At 48.1% G+C, this 19,416-nt stretch overlaps 2 protein-coding genes across 2 annotated transcripts in view; both read left to right on the top strand.

The window, feature by feature from the left end:
* LOC123347552 (antigen WC1.1-like) overlaps nucleotides 1–19,416 on the top strand; it is an 838,191-nt gene that overhangs the window by 283,762 nt on the left and 535,013 nt on the right. The window contains exons 14-15 of the mRNA XM_044984910.1: nucleotides 8,501–8,584; nucleotides 17,723–17,812. Coding sequence (XP_044840845.1) covers nucleotides 8,501–8,584; nucleotides 17,723–17,812 — 174 coding nt within the window. The remainder of the gene's footprint in view (nucleotides 1–8,500; nucleotides 8,585–17,722; nucleotides 17,813–19,416) is intronic.
* LOC123355832 (scavenger receptor cysteine-rich type 1 protein M130-like) overlaps nucleotides 1–19,416 on the top strand; it is a 420,264-nt gene that overhangs the window by 12,042 nt on the left and 388,806 nt on the right. The gene's annotated exons all lie outside the window — the stretch shown is intronic.

Here is a 19,416-nt window from a genome sequence, read left to right as displayed (position 1 = left end):
TGCAAGCTGCAGCCTGAGGGAAGGAGCTCCTTTCCATAGCCTGTGAAATCCAAGGGCGGGAGCTGGGTGGGAGCTGCAGGCGCTGCTGATCCAGAGGATGCCTGTCTGCTGGCTCCAGCTGGCAGAGCAGGGTCCATGATTAAAACAGCAGCCTGTGAGCTGCCCCCATGGCACATAGATTGTCCCAGTCCATTACCCTGCTGTCCTGGGCCGTGCAATGAGTGACTGGGGAGCTCCCTGTCACTCCCCGCACACCTCGACTCTCACAGGATAAACTCTCCCTTTTGTATGTTCATTTCCATCCAGCTCCCCCGCGTCGCCCTCAGACTGACAGTGGGAGAGTCACAGTGCCCGTGGTCATCTGCATTATCCTGGGAGCCCTGCTCTGCCTGGTCTTAATCATCCTGGGGGCGCAGGTGCGAAGTGCCAAGGCACAGCGCAGAGGTGCGTCCTGATTGGTGTCACTGTGTGAAATGCCTCTGCAATAGCAGGGGGGCTGCAGGGTGTCAGGGTGAGGGGCGATACCGGGCTGAGTGGGGTGACCGAGGGCACCTAACTCCTCTCTCATTTAATATTTCGTTACTGGAAGAGCCCAGTTTATACTAGCTAGGGACCTTCACAGTTTCAGAGAAGCTACATCTATATCCCCCCACCCTCCCGTGAACAACTCCAGAAGTGCCTACTCAGGCTTCCAGCCATCACCTGTCTCTGAGTGGGAACCTCCTGTCCCACCTCCTTGTGGCCTGGGGTTTTTAATGCTCCACAGCCCCCTGCCTTCCACTGTGAAACCCCCAGCAAACCAGTCTACCCTCAGGCCAGCCCCCATGCTGTGCGTTCTCCCCAAGGGCTATGAGCAGTGTATTGCCAGCAGTTACAAGTCACCACCCAGCTCTCTCTCAGCAGACTACACCTTGTTAGTAGGAAGAAACTATCACAAGGAACACTTTAAAAACAATAAAAATTCCTCCACACCTGCTGAGCATACCAGAATTCACCCGTCTTCCTCTTGGACAGCCTGGTAGACCAACGTCCCTCCAACTATTCAGTGTTGGGATCCCCGTGGACAGAAGGTCCTGCCCATTTGCTGAATCAAAATGAAGGCCCTGAGTCTGTTTAAACTCAGCCTTTCATATCAGAAATCTTTCTTTGTCTCATGGTCTCTGGTAACCCTGTTTGAACCAGTCTGTGTAAACCACCCTAAAGGCTGTTACCTTTCTGGAGTTGTTACAATCTCATTGGTTCTCCTTAATCAACCCTCCCCCGCCCCCGCCACACACACACACACAGTTTTTTCTTCCTTGAGGAGCTGTGGTAACCCTCGCACATGCAGTAGAACATAAACCATTCATAGATTTAATACAGTGATTCCCAAAGATACCGCCTGGGGTCAGGGCCGGCTCTAGGTTTTTTGCCTCCTCAAGCAAAAAAAAAATTGGCTGCCCCCCACCCCAGACCTGGGATTGCCCCCCAGCCCCTGCTGCCCGAGCCCTGGGCTCTCCCTCCCCCACCTGCACCCCCCTGCCGCCCCAGCTCTGGGCCTCCCCCGACCATCACCCCCCTGCCATCCCAGCCCTGGGTTCTCCCGCCCCCGACCCATACCCCCTGCCAACCCAGACCTGAGCTCTCCCCCACACACACCCTGTGCCGCCCCAGGTCTGGGCTCTCCTCCGCACCTGCACCCCCTGCTGCCCCAGCCCTGGGATCTCTCCCCCACCCACGCCCCCCCTGCCGTCCCAGCTCTGGGCTCTCCCCCTGACCCACACCCCCCCTTCAGCCCCAGCCCTGGGCTCTCTCCCCCACCCACACTCCCTGCCGCCCCCTGCCACCCCAGCCCTAGGCTCTCCACCACACACCCTGTGCTGCCCCAGCTCTGGGCTCCTCCCTGCCACCCCAGCAGTGCCCCCCTACCTACACATCCCCTCCTGCCCCAGCCCCCTCCACCTGCACCCCCTGCCACTCCTGCCGTGGGCTCTCCGCCCCCTCTCCCTATCTGCACCCTCCTTCCACCCCAGCCCTGGGTCACTGGTAACTTGCTCCCAGGGCAGGTCATTCAGCAGGAATTTTGGATGTGCACAGAACACAGATAGGATTGGTTCCCATATGGTTACAGAACTGTAGTAAAATGGAACAATTTTCAGCTTGTGTGATTGGAACATATCTGGATGCATATTATAAGACTGTCCTCCATAAATGAGGAAAAGTCAAGGTGCCTTTATTATTCTTTTGTTCCACTCTTTGTTTTTATAGGGAATTTGCCAATGTAATATCACTGTCTTCCTTTTAAACAAATAAAACTTAAAAAAAAAGGCTGTTGAAAATGGGCTTCTATCTCCCTTGCTAGGCTTGCTATAGACCACCAGATGAAGGGGATGAGGTGGACGAGTCTTTCTTCCGGCAACTAGCAGAAGTTACTAGATCGCAGGCCCTGGTTCTCATGGGAGATTTTAATTACCCTGATATCTGCTGGGAAAGCAATACAGCAGTGCACAGACAATCCAGGAAGTTTTAGGAAAGTGTAGGGGACAATTTCCTGGTGCAAGTGCTGAAGTAACCAACTAGGGGCAGAGCTCTCCTTGACCTGCTGCTCACAAACAGAGAAGAGTTAGTAGGGGAAGCAAAAGTGGATGGGAACCTGAGAGGCAGTGACCATGAGATGGTTGAGTTCAGGATCCTGACACAAGGAAGAAAGGAGAGCAGCAGAATACGGACCCTGGACTTCAGAAAAGCAGACTTTGACTCCCTCAGGGAACTGATGGGCAGGATCCCCTGGGAAAAATAACATGAGGGGGAAAGGAGTCCAGGAGAGCTGGATGTATTTTAAAGAATCCTTATTGAGGTTGCAGGAAAAAAACATCCTGATGTGTAGAAAGAATAGTGAATATGGCAGGCTACCAGCTTGGCTTAACAGTGAAATCCTTGCTAATCTTAAATGCAAAAAAGAAGCTTACAAGAAGTGGAAGATTGGACAAATGACCAAGGAGGAGTATAAAAATATTGCTCGGGCATGCAGGAGTGAAATCAGGAAGGCCAAATCACACTTGGAGTTGCAGCTAGCAAGAGATGTTAAGAGTAACAAAAAGGGTTTCTTCAGGTATGTTAGCAACAAGAAGAAAGTCAAGGAAATTGTGGGCCCCTTACTGAATGAGGGAGGCAACCTAGTGACAGAGGATGTGGAAAAAGCTAATGTACTCAGTGCTTTTTTTGCCTCTGTCTTCACAAACAAGATCAGCTTCCATACTGCTGCACTGGGCAGCACAGTATGGGGAGGAGGTGACCAGCCCTCTGTGGAGAAAGAAGTGTTTCAGGACTATTTAGGAAAACTGGACAAGAACAAGTCCATGGGGAGGGATGCGCTGCATCCAAGGGTGCTAAAAGAGTTGGCGGATGTGATTGCAGAGCCATTGACCATTATCTTTGAAAACTCATGGTGAACGGGGGAGGTCCTGGATGACTGGAAAAAGGCTAATGTAGTGCCCATCTTTAAAAAAGGGAAGAAGGAGGATCTGGGGAATTACAGGCCAGTCAGTCTCACCTCAGTCCCTGGAAAAATCATGAAGCAGGTCCTCAGAGAATCAATTCTGAAGCACTTAGAGGAGAGGAAAGTGATCAGAACAGTCAGCATGGATTCAGCAAGGGCAAGTCATGCCTGACTAACCTAATTGCCTTCTATGAGGAGATAACTGGGTCTGTGGATGAGGGGAAAGCAGTGGATGTGTTATTCCTTGACTTTAGCAAAGCTTTTGATACGGTCTCCCACAGAATTCTTGCAAGCAAGTTAAGAAAGTATGGGCTGGATGAATGGACTATAAGGTGGATAGAAAGCTGGCTAGATCGTCAAGCTCAACGGGTAGTGATCAATGGCTCCATCAAGCAGACTGCCCCAAGGATTGGTCCTGGGGCCAGTTTTGTTCAATATCTTCATTAATGATCTGGAGGATGGTGTGGACTGCACTCTCAGCAAGTTTGCAGATGACACTAAACTGAGAGGAGTGGTAGATACGCTGGAAGGTAGGGATAGGATACAGAGGGACGTAGACAAATTAGAGGACTGGGCCAAAAAAAACCTGATGAGGTTCAACAAGGACAAGTGCAGAGTCCTGCACTGAGGACAAAAGAATCCCATTCACTGTTACAGACTAGGGACCGAATGGCTTGGAAGCAGCTCTGCAGAAAAGGACCTAGGGGTTACAATGGACGAGAAGCTGGATATGAGTCAACAGTGTGCCCTTGTTGCCAAGGAGGTTAATGGCATTTTGGACTGTATAAGTAGGGGCATTGCCAGCAGATCGAGGGACATGATCATTCCCCTCTATTCGACATTGGTGAGGCCTCATCTGGAGTACTGTGTCCAGTTTTGGGCCCCACACTACAAGAAGGATGTGGAAAAATTGGAAAGAGTCCAGTGGAGGGCAATGAAAATGATTGGGGGCTGGAGCACATGACTTATGAGGAGAGGCTGAGGGAACTGGGATTGTTTAGTCTGCATAAGAGAAGAATGAGGGGGGATTTGATAGCTGCATTCAACTACCTGAAAGGGGGTTCCAAAGAGGATGGATCTAGACTGTTCTCAGTGGTATCCGATGACAGAACAAGGAGTAATGGTCTCAAGTTGCAGTGTGGGAGGTTTAGGTTGGATATTAGGAAAAACTTTTTCACTAAGAGGGTGGTGAAGCACTGGAATGGGTTACCTAGGGAGGTGGTGGAATCTCCTTCCTTAGAGGTTTTTAAGGTCAGGCTTGACAAAGCCCTGGCTGGGATGATTTAGTTGGGAATTGGTCCTGCTTTGAGCAGGGGGTTGGACTAGATGACCTCCTGAGGTCCCTTCCAACCCTGATATTCTATGATTCTATGATTCAGATAGAGAGGTGCATTGTCCATTTAGTCCACCGAATTCCTTCTTTGGGGGCTGCAAGGTGAGGTCACACCAGTATCCCTAATCCAGTCTGGGGATGTCTTCTGAAGGGGATATCTGGGCCAAAGCCTTCTATTCCTTGGGCACACTTGTTCCCCATTCACAGGGCCACCCTGCTCTAGCAGTGAGCTCTCCATTCACAGCAAGCTGCATCATGAAGTTTTAGCTACCATACTCCCTCCCCTTCCCTTCCTGTTGATAGTGCCCAAGGGAATGCTGGGAAATGTAGTTCTTTCCCTGCTCCGGGGCTGGCTCTATAGGCAGGGAGCTAACCAAGGAACTACAGTTCCCAGGGCCCTCTGTTGGTTCTCAGCTCCCAGGCTGGATCCCTGCCAGCTGCCGCCCCTGCAAATGGGCTTCCCCAAGCAGCTGCTTGCTTTGCTGGTGCCTAGAGTCGCCCCTGCCTGGGGTTGCACAATCTATCTAGGGTGACCAGACAGCAAATGTGAAAAATCGGGACAGGGGGTGGGTGGTAATAGGAGCCTATATAAGAAAAAGACCCCAAAATCGGGACTGTCCCTATACAATCAGGACATCTGGTCACCCTAAATCTATCCCATGGAGGGGTTCTGAATATCACAAGGAGAGACATCATGGAAAAGGCACCTAGAGAAATTGGAAATATTGTCAGGAAAAAAGTATATAAAAATTGAGTTCTGGTAAATAGTTTTGAAGAGAGTGATACAGTAGAAAAGACAATCTTAGGAGGGAGAAATGCGGGAAAGGAGCATTATACTGTATTATACTCAAACCTAGCACTTGTAGGGGATTTTACATTTATAGCACACGATACAAACATTAGCTACCAGCTCCTTGGCAAGAAGATGGAGAATGGGATTGCCATTAACATACATGTAACATTCACAACTTTCCAGTAAGACAATGCCCATAGTTGGATCTCATGCTTCAGGGCTTCAGCTGGTCACCCACAGGGGTCAGGAAGGAATTCTGGGAAGTCACCATATTTGTGTTTTGTTTCTTGCCTTCCTCTGAAGCATCAGGCATTAACTACAAATGGAGCTGTGACACTGGATGGGCTGGACCAGTCCTCTGAGGTGCTATAGAGAAACCTGTTTCTAAGATATCTGGCTGGTTTGTCTTTTCCACATGCTCAGGGTCACACCAATTGTCAGATTTGGGGTCAGGAAGGAATTTTCCCCCAGGTCAGATTGGCAAAAAGGGACCTTGGGGGATTTTCATTTTCCTCTGAACCATGGACCATGAATCACCTGCCAGTATTATCTAGGCATCTCTCATCTCATCAGTTCCCTGCCATTGCTGGGGCCTGGGATATTGGTGGTACCTTAGTCATTCCTGTCTTCTGCCTGTGGCACACAAGAGCTTATTCTTCTGAGGACTGAAATGCTTTAGTCTAAATGCATCTTTGGGCTCAAATCTAGGGGTATCTGGGTGAAATGCAGTGGCCCGTGTTATACAGGAGATCAGACTAGATGTTCTAATGGTCCCATCTGGCCTTTAACTCAATGGGAAAAAAAGTGTTATAATCATTTTGCAGATAAACACCAGTGTGGGGGAAGAATTATTTAAGCTGTTCCAAAGGTCAATAGCCAGGAATAATGGGATGAGATTAAAAAGGGAACATTTAAGATGAATATGAGGAAGCTTCCGGACAGCGAACTAGCCCTGGGAACCATCATCAAAGGGCTGTTGTGCAAAGAAAGCTTGTCCCCTGGCTCATTTCCATTCCAGCCCTGGGAATGTGCTGTAGCTTCAGGCTCACACTGGGCCCAGGAGGAGGGGCTGGATGATCCCATAGTGTTTCCCATCTCTGGTTTCAATGACCCTGTGCAAACCCTGCCCTTTGTTTTCAGGCTCCAGAAGACCCTTGGATCCCTTCTCTGACGCCGTGTACGAGGAGATTGATTATAACCTGATGAGAGAGAAGCAGGAGATGTTCAGTCGCTCAGGTCTGTGTGTCTCACTCTTAACAAAAAGAACGAGGAGTACTTGTAGCTCCTTAGAGACTAACAAATTTATTTGGGCATAAGCTTTTGTGGGCTAAAACCCACTTCATCAGATGCCCAAATAAATTTGTTAGTCTCTAAGGTGCCACAAGTACTCCTGTTCTTTTTGCTGATACAGACTAACACGGCTGCTACTCTGAAACCTGTCACTCTTAACAGGGAGCAGCTATCTAATGCCCTTTCCCTCTGAGGCCCTGGCCCAGAGTGAAATCACTGCAGCTTCAGCCCTGTGAGCTTCTCATTGGCGCTGGGCACAAGTCTTCATTACAAAATGTTTGATGAAAAATGCGGGTTCAGACACACCAAAACATTTCACAAATTCCTGTTAATTTCACCCATTTGTTCCAAATACGCGCAGAACAATTCATTTCATTTCAAAAGTTTCTAAAGAAAACATTTTGTTTTTTTTCAATTTAATAGTATTTTTCCATTAGAAATTTCCTTTAATTTTATCTATAAAAACAAACAAACAAAAATTGACTAATGCCCAAAAGAACACCAAATCTTTTCATTGAATATTAAACTATTTATTTTACTTTTCAATTTGCCAAAAAAAAGAAAAAAAAGTAATTTTTGGCTCAACTCAAAACAATGTTGTTGGGTTTTGTTGTTGGGTTTTTCTTTCCCCTTCCCCAATAGCCGAGAACCAAACCATCTGTTTTTTGTTTGTTTGTTTGTTTTTGTTTGGGTTTGGGGTTTGTTTGTTTTTTTCCAAGCTCTAGCTGTGGGAACTGGGTCTGTGGTGAGAGCAGCAGTTACTCATGTAGACTGAGGGAGATGGGCTTCCTTCCCACCATACACTGAGTGTCCCTGTTCTAGGAACAGTTAATGTCACTCTGTCCGTCTTGCAGCTTTGGACTGTAACGAGGGGTCAAGAAAGCGAATATCTGCGGCCAGGCTAAACTATCATTTGAAAATTCTCTGGAGCTTTGGAGCAGGGGATGTTCTGTGCCCACCTCCCACCATAGCCACTGGTCAGCTGGGTTGGCTCCCTCCTGCCCCTCAGCAGATAGATCAGCCCAGGAGAGCCTCATGAGTTTGAGTCATGGCCCTTTTATCCATTCTGCCTTTTTGTCTCAATGTCTGATGGGAACATCCTGCCCAAGGGCTGTGCTGTGGTGGGGCTCTGGGAACATGCTCAGGGCATCCCCCAACACCACTGACAAAATGGTTACAGTGAATCACAGACTCTGCTCTGGGCCTATCTTGGCCTAATCGGGAAACACCATGGAGAGCTGATTGACTGATTCATGGGGGAGGTGGGTATATCCCTGAAGAAGGAGGAGTCCCCTATGTGGCTGAGGAGGCCAGGACCATTATGGAACTTCCCTGGACCAGCAACCAGAGACATGCCCTTCACTCACCCAAGAATATTTCAGGTCAGATTGTAGCATCCCCTCAGTCACATTTACCAGAGTGACATGGAGATTTCTCTTGGGGAGTCTGTGTCAGCCTCTCACTGCTCAGAGTTGCTGTGAGTCACCATGTCCTGCAGAAGAAGGAATAGACTGAGACCAGAAATCCCGCTCCAGGCCCCAAATGTGTTCCCAGTCCCACAGTTCTGCTGTTCTCACTGATGAATTTCTGGTTCTCGTCTCTCCAGTCTCCTATTCAGATGACTCAGTGGCGAAGCTGCAGTATTACACCGGGGACAGCGAGGGGGAAAATGATCCTGGATCAGAACAAGGTAATGGGGGAGGGGCAGACTCAGGCCAAGAGACCCAAATCTGGGCAGAGAACAGAATTTCTATGACACTTTCTGCAATCACAGCCATTTCCCATCACATGGTTCCCATTTTACACAGTCAGGACTGCACCCTTAGCAAGTTTGCAGATGACACTAAACTGGGAGGAGTGGTTGATACGCTGGAGGGTAGGGATAGGATACAGAGGGACCTAGACAAATTAGAGGGTTGGGCCAAAAGAAATATGATGAGGTGTTGCATCGCAGGCGTACATGAACAAAGCTCAGCAATCAGTGTGATTGGCAGCAAAGTCATTTATTTCTCTCCAGCATGCTCTTATATACAATTAAGGCCAAGCAATCAAGCAGTTGCTAATTGGTTAATAAGGTACACACAGGCACAACTGTAACTTCATTGGGTAATTGCCATTCTGTATAACCTTCTAATTTATTATCCTGTTACTGCCTACCAGCAGATAAGAACTAGCCTCATCCTTGAAACTTGCATGTCAGTTTCTCACACTCTCATGCAAAACAATCCCACACCTCCCCCCTTTTCTCATAATAAAAAAGGGAAGGCGCAGCAAAACATTCCCAGCTCATAGCATCACATTACTACAATCTATTACACAGCAAAACTAAAAGCAAATCTAAACACCAGCTGCCTAACTAAACCGTAACAATATCTCCGCAGTGCCCTACTTTTACCTATACATCCCTCCTCCAGGTAACGCAAGTGGCCCAAGGGGCCAGGAGGGTTCTGCCAATGTGCGTGCCACACAACAGCAACGGCGGCCACACAAATAGCAAAAATACAAAAGGCAAGCAGCAAAAATACACAGCATCCCTAGCATAAAACCTCGCAATAGCCGGAATTCACCTTGCTTACTGATTTCTCATTTCCCATGCAACTTATCTGATCCCAATTAGGCCACCTGGCATTTGCCTCGCTCTGGCATAACAACTTTATCTCATCCCTCTGTTCTTGTGACCACGCTGCTGTAATTTTCCACCAAGGCAGCATAGGGAAGATGCAACCGGACATCTCCCCCCTATTCTTAAACACAAAAAAAAATTAAAAACATCCAATAAACTACACCAAACTTTATAGCAAAAGGCGTGCAAAACAAAACCAAAAACAAATAATATATCTTATGCTATAGGGCTCACCTATAACCATGCAATTCTCAACATATAATACCAACAACACCAAACAAAACAAACATAAAACAACAAGGGTAAAACAAATAAATAATGTAAATTCTGCAGGGTTCCCCCCTTCTCTATTGCCCACCATCTTGTGACAAAATTTCTATTACCAATCCATCCCTCATGTGTCAGGTGATCAAACTGACACTGAGGGGGGGGGGGGTTCACAGCAGAAAACACAACATAAACCACATAAACATCTCAACAACACCACAACAATTCTGGCCAGAAAACACATATCACAAACAAACATAAAACATAAAACATAAATGTAAACTCTATAAATAAATGCATGGTACATTAAATGCTATGCAGCTAACACCAATTTTCTTTAATGTCTAAAAAACAAAAACAAAACTACCCCTACTGGGCAATTAATCATTACTTAAAATATACCAAAACCCTATATAGCTTGCAGGCAAAACAGGGGAATTACATCATCAATTAAAGCATTTACAATAATACAATTGCTTCCTAGCTTACTTCTAAAATCCAAAGCTAATCACAGCTTAAAAATTCTGACTATTAACTTCTGCTTTTAAACACTAAAAAAAAAAAACCATCACCACTTATATGCCCATAAAACCTAATACAATCTCAATTACATAGCACTATATACATTCTTCAGCTAATGCAACAAAATTATTTATGGCCAAACAATTGCAAACTAATTTCTTTGCCTAAATTTATTTACAAACATTTCAAAACACCAAAAACTTTTCTCTTAGCATTTTTACAAAATTCAGCTATTATTCCCTTTAGCAACCACAAAATTAACTGTTTACTCTGCCTTAAATTACTCGCTTGTACTCCAACAACAACCTTTCTCAACTTAAATCACCATTCCAAGTATCTCCCTGAATATTTGAAATTCCCAAGCTTTTGTCTGTAGCCTGGCCGCCTGGGCCCGATCCTTTTTTCCTCTTCAGATTCTCTGTCTGTTGCCTACCCGCCTGGGCCCGATCCTTTTTTCCTCAGCAAGTTCTCCATCTATTGCCTGGCCGCCTGGGCCCGATCCTTTTTTCCTCTTGCTAAACCGTTCCTTTCATGAATACCAACTTATCCCACTATCAATGTAGCTAGGAGGGTGTACTTCTTAACTAGCCCCCACCCTTCTAGTCTCTACTGCGAGCAATTATCTGTACTTTCCCACCGTGGGGGCTACATTTTCATGCATAACTTTAATTACAACATCTGCTTTCAACCTATCTATTATAATATAGGCCACATCTAATATCAAGCAGTCTACAACGGCCAATAATCAGCACATAACACAAAATTAACAAAAATCTAATAAGGCTAACAAAAGCACTTTACATAAAGGTACTTTGGGTCACATAAATTCAAAGCCATTCTCCCAAATTACCTAAATTTATGCCTAAATAACCCACAACTCCCCCCTTGAGAATACTCAGCAAACCTTTTGGCTGAGTTTTCTCAAACTTAAAAAACAACAAACAATTAGACTCTAGAAAGCTGGGGTAATTAGTTCCACAATCATCCTCCCCATGAACCCGGCAGGGTTCGGTATGTGAGAGCCCTCACCCCCCAACCCAACCGGTCCACATGCTGGGGAGGAGCACTGCAAATATTCACACTTCCACCCAGACAGTGTCCAGGTATATCTCTACAGCCCCAGATCAGATGGTACTCCTAATGTATCTGTAAGGGCAGTGGGCTATCCTGGTGCTCAAAATCACTCCGAATGGCCATCAGCTGGTCATTCAAAATTTCAAACATACTAGCTCCCACGGCAATGCTTCCTCAGCCTCAGTAATAGCCCATACCATCTCTGCCAATAGCTTCTGGGTCATGAAACTAATGACAAAAACAACATGTAACTCACCAACTCCAACCTATACTGGGCTTAGCGGGGCTTCAACAATAAAACAAAATAAGGGCATATCATTTACAATCCAATTAGGGAGGGCTACCAAAATAGGGGGGGGCAATACATGCAAAAAAAATGTATCCAAAACACAGGGCGCAGCCTGTAAAATAAATCCCAAAATCCAATTAACATCACATTTCTCAGCAGGAGTCCCAAATTTCTTCCTGCCAGTGTACAATTCTTTGTTTCTTCACCAGGGTCAGTTCTCAATGTCTTTTTAGTCAGGAATTTCTGGACTTTGGCAATATCAACAACGTGAGTGTTTTTTCCTCTTTTCCACCACCGTCGTGGTTCAGCTTCTACGGGGGAAATTTACCAGGACATCATCCCGTAGTAATTTTGCTTCTTTCAAAAAACAACAAAACAAAAAAAGAAAATCCAATAACACAATGGGGGCTGCAGCGGACAAGGGAGAGGTTAACCAGCACGTTACCTTGTCCTTTTTTCCTGCTGTTTAAAAGCACAATGAAACTAAAAAATAATTAGGCCAATCATCAGTAGAAAAATTCTCCTGATGTGAAGGGGTCTTTTGCAATAAAATCATGGGTCCAGGCAGTCAGTCTCCTGGTTGCAAAATTGGCAGGGCTGCTAGGATCTTTGGGCAGCTCTTCCATACCTGTGAAAGGAGACAGCTAACACATTCCGTTAGTGCCTGGCAGAATTTTGCAGCTCTCATTAGCTTTTTTGGGCCCAGTCAAGCTCTCTTTAGTCTGGGCTCTTCGCCAAGTCTTAGCTGTTAGCAATGTGTGTCCTTGACTGGGGCGAGAAAAGAATGAGCTTTTCTTCGGTTAAATCATTTTGTTCTCTCTCCTTCCCTGCTTGGCTTCTTTTAATCTGTGCAGCCTGTGTCAGAACACCCAGCTGTTGCTGCTCATACCGGAGAAGCATAACGGTCTTCCCGGCACTGTCCCCGGCTCAGACCAGCCAGTGTAGGACGCCTTCTCCAGGCTCCTGCCAAACCAACTTACTTGCTTGTAGGTCCAAACGACCTCCGGGGCCACGACACAAGCCTCTGCCTGCGCCGTGCACTCCAACGTCTTCCCGTCCAGGGCTCGCTTCCAGCGGAGCACCTCCTCGTCCTGTGCCCGAAGGCCGGTCAGGAGGAGCCTCCCCAACTCCCCCTCTCTTCTTAATAAGTGAATCAGTGCAGCAGGGGAAATCTTTCCCCCCTGTCGGTTCATAATGTGCAAATAAAGCTTCTGTGTTATCTTTTCTTCAGCTGATACAGCGGTACTCACGTTAGCGGCTCTGCCCTTCTCCACCGCGGCTTATAGCCGCCCTTCTCCTCCGCGGCTTATAGCCGCCGCTTTCCTCCGTGACTTATAGCCGCCCCTCTCCTCCGCGGCTTATAGCCGCTCTCCTCAGGGCTCAGGTGCACCTCTCTTTTCAGACGCCCTGCGGCTGGCCGCTCGACACTGAGCTCAGGTGCGCCCTTCTTTTCGGACGCCCTGCGGCTCCTAGCTGCTCGACACTGAACTCAGGTGCGCCTCCTTTTCGGACGCCCTGTGGCCGCCGCTCAACACTGAACTCAGGTGCGCCTCCTTTTCGGACGCCCTGCGGCTCCTAGCTGCTCGACACTGAGCTCAGGTGCGCCTCCTTTTCTTCCTGCCTCTGGGCTCAGGCTCCTGGCCGTTCGCCTCTGGGCTCAGGCTCCCGATACTATCATCACTCGATACGAGTCACGTCGGATAAGCACTCCCCGCCTCTGGGCTCAGGCTCCTGGCCGTTCGCCTCTGGGCTCAGGGCTTCTCCGCCTGGGTCAGGCCACCGACACTTTCATTCGATACGAATCACGTCGGGGTCACCATTTGTTGCATCGCAGGCATACATGAACAAAGCTCAGCAATCAGTGTGATTGGCAGCAAAGTCATTTATTTCTCTCCAGCATGCTCTTATATACAATTAAGGCCAAGCAATCAAGCAGTTGCTAATTGGTTAATAAGGTACACAAAGGCACAACTGTAACTTCATTGGGTAATTGCCATTCTGTATAACCTTCTAATTTATTATCCTGTTACTGCCTACCAGCAGATAAGAACTAGCCTCATCCTTGAAACTTGCATGTCAGTTTCTCACACTCTCATGCAAAACAATCCCACAATGAGGTTCAACAAGGACAAGTGCAGAGTCCTGCACTTAGGACGGAAGAATCCCATGCACTGCTAAAGACTAGGGACCGAATGGCTGGGCAGCAGTTCTGCAGAAAAGGACCTAGGGGTTACGGTGGACAAAAAGCTGAATATGAGTCAACAGTGTGCCCTTGTTGCCAAGAAGGCTAATGGCATTTTGGGTTGTATAAGTAGGGGCATTTCCAGCAGATCGAGGGAAGTGATCATTCCCCTCTATTCAGCACTGGTGAGGCCTCATCTGGAGTACTGTGTCCAGTTTTGGGCCCCACACTACAAGAAGGATGTGGATAAATTGGAGAGAGTCCAGCGGAGGGCAACAAAAATGATTAGGGGGCTGGAACACATGACTTATGAGGAGAGGCTGAGGGAACTGGGATTGTTTAGTCTGCAGAAGAGAAGAATGAGGGGGGGATTTGATAGCTGCTTTCAACTACCTGAAAGGGGGTTCCAAAGAGGATGGATCTAGACTGTTCTCAGTGGTAGAAGATGACAGAACAAGGAGTAATGGTCTCAAGTTGCAGAGGGGGAGGTTTAGGCTGGATATTAGGAAAAACTTTTTCACTAGTAGGGTGGTGAAGAACTGGAATGGGTTACCTAGGGAGGTGGTGGAATCTCCTTCCTTAGAGGTTTTTAAGGTCAGGCTTGACAAAGCCCTGGCTGGGATGATTTAGTTGGGTTTTGGTCCTGCTTTGAGCAGGGGGTTGGACTAGATGACCTCCTGAGGTCCCTTCCAACCCTGAGATTCTATGATTCTATGATTCTAATCCCATTGAACAGGATTTCTGCCAGAATCTCAGGATGGGAACATGTGCCCATCTCCTGAGTACACACCCCTGGGAGTGGCTCCCAGTGACCTCCCCAGGTGAAGAGCTGGCAGAGATGGGTCAGTGTCTTTGGGTGGAAGGCATCAGTGCCCAGCAGGGCTCCTCTCTCATCTCTGAGAGGTGGGGGGAATATTGTCCTATATTATAATTACAGATGGGCTCAGCCCAACTCACTGATCTGAACCCACCAGAATTTTAGGGGAAGGGAATTTGCAGATTCTGACCCTAACTCTAGTTTTCAGTTTTGGGGCTGGCACCTGTCACTATAACAGTCTAAAGCAAAATCCTGGATCTGAACTTCCTGGCTTGGGCCCATCTCTAAGGGTACGTCTACACTACAGGATTATTCCGAATTTACATAAACCGGTTTAGTAAAACAGATTGTATAAAATCGAGTGCACGCGGCCACACTAAGCACATTAAATCGGTGGTGTGCGTCCACGGTCCGTGGCTAGCGTCGATTTCTGGAGCGTTGCACTGTGGGTAGCTATTCCGTAGCTATCCCATAGTTCCCGCAGTCTCCCCCTCCCCTTGGAATTCTGGGTTGAAATCCCAGTGCCTGATGGGGCAAAAATCATTCTCGCGTGTGGTTCTGGGTAAATGTCGTCAGTCATTTCTTCCTCCGGGGAAGCAACGGCAGACAATCATTTCACGCCCTTTTTGCCTGGATTGCCCTGGCAGATGCCATATCATGGCAACCATGGAGCCTTTTTTGCCTCTTGTCACTGTCACCGTATGTGTACTAGATGCCGCTGACAGAGGCGATTCAGCAGCACTACACAGCAGCATTCATTTGCTTTTGCATGATAGCAGAGATGGTTATCAGCCGTACTATACCATCTACCATGCCATTGTAAATTGGCAATGAGATGACGGTTACCAGTCCTTTTGTGCTGCACCATCTGCTGCTGTCATAGGTGCCCCTGGCTGAGATTGACCGGAGGCACAAAAAACAAAAATGGGAATGATTCCTTGAGTCAATTCCTCCTTTACAGTATCTAAAAATAGAATCAGTCCTGCCTAGAATATGGGGCTAATGTACTAGAGAACCAGTGTATCAGAGAACCAGAGAGCACAACCGCTCCGTGTCAGATCCCACAGAAATGATGAGCTGTATGCCATTCACAGGGGGTGCCCCTGCAACAACCCCACCTGTTGATTTCCTCCTCCCCCAGCCTTCCTGGGCTACTGTTGCAGTGTCCCCCCATTTGTGTGATGAAGTAATAAAGAATGCAGGAATAAGAAACAGTGACTTGTTAGTGAGATATGAGGGGAAGGCAGCCTCCAGCTGCTATGATAGTCCAGACAGGACATTAAGCAGTGTGGGGGAGAGGAGCCCAGCATCCCGCTGCTATGATAGTCCAGGCAGAACAGAATCTTTTCTTTACACATGAAGGGCGGGGGCTGATGGAGCTCAGCCCCCTGTTGCTATGATGAAGACGGTTACCAGTCATACTACACCATCTACCAGGAACGATCATTTCTTTTTTTACCCAGGCGCCCCCGGCCGACCTCACCGGAGGCCAGCCAGGAGCACTCACGGGCTGATGATGACAGATACCAGTCCTTTTGCACTGCACCATCTGCCATAAGGCTGATGATGAGGATGGATATCAGCCATATTGTACCATCAGCCACCCATGAGTGGGGGCAAGGATGCGGCCGTTGACTGCTGCAGCATCGCGTCTATCAGCAGCATTCAGTAAACATAGGGTGACATTTAAAAGAGTCAAGAGAGGATTTTTTTCCCTTTTCCTTCTGGGGGTGGGTGGGGGGGAGGTAAATTGACGAGCTATGCCCTGAACCACCGCGGACAATGTGTTTGACACTACAGCCATTTGGAGCTCAGCCAAGAATGCAAATGCTTTTCGGAGACTGCAGGAACTGTGGGATAGCTTGAGTCCTCAGTCCCCCCTCCCTCTCTCCATGAGCGTCCATTTGATTATTTGGCTTTCCGTTACGTTTGTCACGCAGCAGCTTGCTGAGTCCCTGCTGTGGCCTCTGTCTGGAGATTTTTTAAAAATGCTTTGGAATTTTGTCTTCTGTAACGAAGCTCTGATAGAACAGATTTGCCTGCCCATACAGCGATCACATCCGTACGGTCCATGCTGGAGCTCTTTTTGGATTTGGATTTGGGACTGCATCGCCACCCGTGCTGATCGGAGCTCCACGCTGGGCAAACAGGAAATGATATTCAAAAGTTCGCGGGGCTTTTCCTGTCTACCTGGCCACTGCATCCGAGTTCTGATTGCTGTCCAGAGCGGTCAGTGGTGCACTGTGGGATAGCTCCCGGAGGCCAATACCGTCAATTTGCGGCCACATTAACCCTAATCCGATATGGCAATACCGATATTAGTGCTACTCCTCTCGTTGGGGAGGAGTACAGAAACCGGTTTAAAGAGCCCTTTATATCGATATAAAGGGCCTCTTAGTGTGGACGGGTGTGGCATTGAATCGTTTTAACGCTCCTAAAACTGGTTTAAATGCGTAGTGTAGACCTGGCCTAACTGTAAACAGGGCAGCCTTTCTACCCCAGATGCTCTCAAGGGAGTCCATGAATTTGGGCCCTTTGGGAGTTTAGCCTGTGGCTGGGGGAGGAGACACTGAGCAGATGAGCCAGTTCTGCTGAGAAGCTGGAGGGCTGCCAAGCTGAGCCCTGGGCTGCCTGAGAGGCTAGTGGAGAGCAAGAGCTCACAAAAGATCAGAACAGTGACCTCCCAGCAGGAGCTTTAATTCCTGCAGCGGGGAGGTTTCTCCTCCCCAGTGAGACAGGAGATCAGCTGGATTCAGAGACCATCTCTGTCCTTGCCAGGCCTGTGTCCCAACCTGTTATCTCAGCACAAGCCCAGATCCTGCTCCCACTGAAACACATACAAGAGCTGCTGTTGGATTCTGCAGGGACAGGACTGGCCCCTAGTTATTTCTGGGACTCCTGTTTTACTGTAGTTCTCTAACTTGTGCCCTCTCACCATGGGCCCCTGCGACTTCCCTCTCATGTGCCATGATAAACAACTCTAGTTATAAGCACCACCTGCGCTGAAGAGACACTGCTGGTGCCAGGGGCTGAGTGTGGTGTTTGCTGTTCCAGAGGGAGCTTCCCGAAGGGGGTCTCAGTTGGGTTATGATAACGTGGAGGAGCCTGCCTTGAACGACGTCCCCCAGACTCCAGACGGCCGAGGTGAGTAGTGACTCCGACTCCTGGAAGTAACATCACCCTGACGAAAAACTAATTGTATTTCCCAGTAGGAACAATAGTGGTTTGTTAAGAATACCACAAAGTTCACCCACCAGTATTGTCTATTGGCGTAACGCTGGGGGCACTGACCAGGTGCATTACAAGAGCTGTGTGGAGGCCCAGGGGTAGGGAAGCGTGTGATGTCCTAGGCCATGACAGAGGCCCATTGCAGGGACTGAAGGAGCAGTTTGCTCATGAGCTGTCCATGCTGTACTTGGCTCAGGTCACTGACCTGTGACCCACACTGCCATGAGCACTAGGGTTACTCATTATTTCTAAACGTAAAGCATCAAAGCAGAGACCTTTACATAGCAGTAATGTTCCCTGCCAGCCTTTCCTGGCATGCAACTATGGCAGCTTATATACAGCTGTGTCAGACACACTGTGACAGGGGGGTGGGCGGGACATGGAGATTTTACACCCGAGGGCCCATGTCCCACCCTTATTAGCTGGCTCAGCTCCCACTGGTGTTAGTACATTGGAGACTGATGGCAGTTTATGGGGTAAACTTTACCAGGAGAAAGCAGAAAAGAGTCCTGTGGCACCTTATAGACTAACAGACGTATTGGAGCATGAGCCTTCGTGGGTGAATACCCACTTCGTTGGATGCATGTAGTGGAAATTTCCAGGGGCACTTCGTCGGATGCATGTAGTGGAAATTTCCAGGGGCAGGTATGGAAATGCCCCCGGAAATTTCCACAACATGCACCCCAAGAAGTGGGTATTCACCCGCTAAGGCTCATGCTCCAATACGTCTGTTAGTCTATAAGGTGCCACAGATCCAGACTAACATGGCTGCTTTTACAGATCCAGACTAACATGGCTACCCCTCTTATACTTTATCAGGAGAACGCATTGAAAAGACATTTTAAAAATAATGTCAAGTTTAGGAAGCCGGAGACAACCTCTGGACAATTCCAAGTCATTTACATTTGTAATTATTGTAACCAAATGCCTTGTGGAACAATCCCTCTGAACTAGATTCCAGTCACCTCTTTCCAGAACTCCCCCTTCCCCTCGTCATCTAGGAGCTCTAGGATCCACTCAACCAGCTACTGAAATGTATCAAATCAATCTGATCTGTAAATCCCCTCAGTCTGAGGGTTCCAGAGCAGGGCTTGTCTTACATCCCTGAGAGTGGAAGGGCTGAGAGAGCCCCAGGGACCAATGAGGCTGGCGCATCTGCAGCTTGTAGTTTATTTCTATCTTCGCTGTGAATATTCTCTTAATTACTTCACATCTTCACGTCAGATGCCTCTGCCCTGCCTGGAGATGTCCCAGGGGATGGCTATGATGATGCCAGAGGAGTGTCTGACACTGAAGGTGACCCTCACTTGGGGCAGAATAATGAGAAAGGCACTGGAGCGAATGACAGGGATTCACAGACAGGTGCGTGGAGATCTTTTTGCACTTCACACTGTTTCTGCAGAATGGGAGGGCTGGAAATGTGGAGTACGCAGCAAGAGAATAGCCCTGGCCAAGCCAATGCCTGTGAGGCAATCTCTCCTTCCCTCATCTCTCCATTCCCTCAAAGCAGAGGCTTCAGT

The sequence above is a fragment of the Mauremys mutica genome, chromosome 1, assembly GCF_020497125.1.
Source record: "Mauremys mutica isolate MM-2020 ecotype Southern chromosome 1, ASM2049712v1, whole genome shotgun sequence".
Taxonomy (NCBI): domain Eukaryota; kingdom Metazoa; phylum Chordata; order Testudines; family Geoemydidae; genus Mauremys; species Mauremys mutica.
The sequence above is the reverse complement of the archived record's forward strand: the minus strand, read 5'-3'. Positions and strand labels throughout refer to the sequence as shown.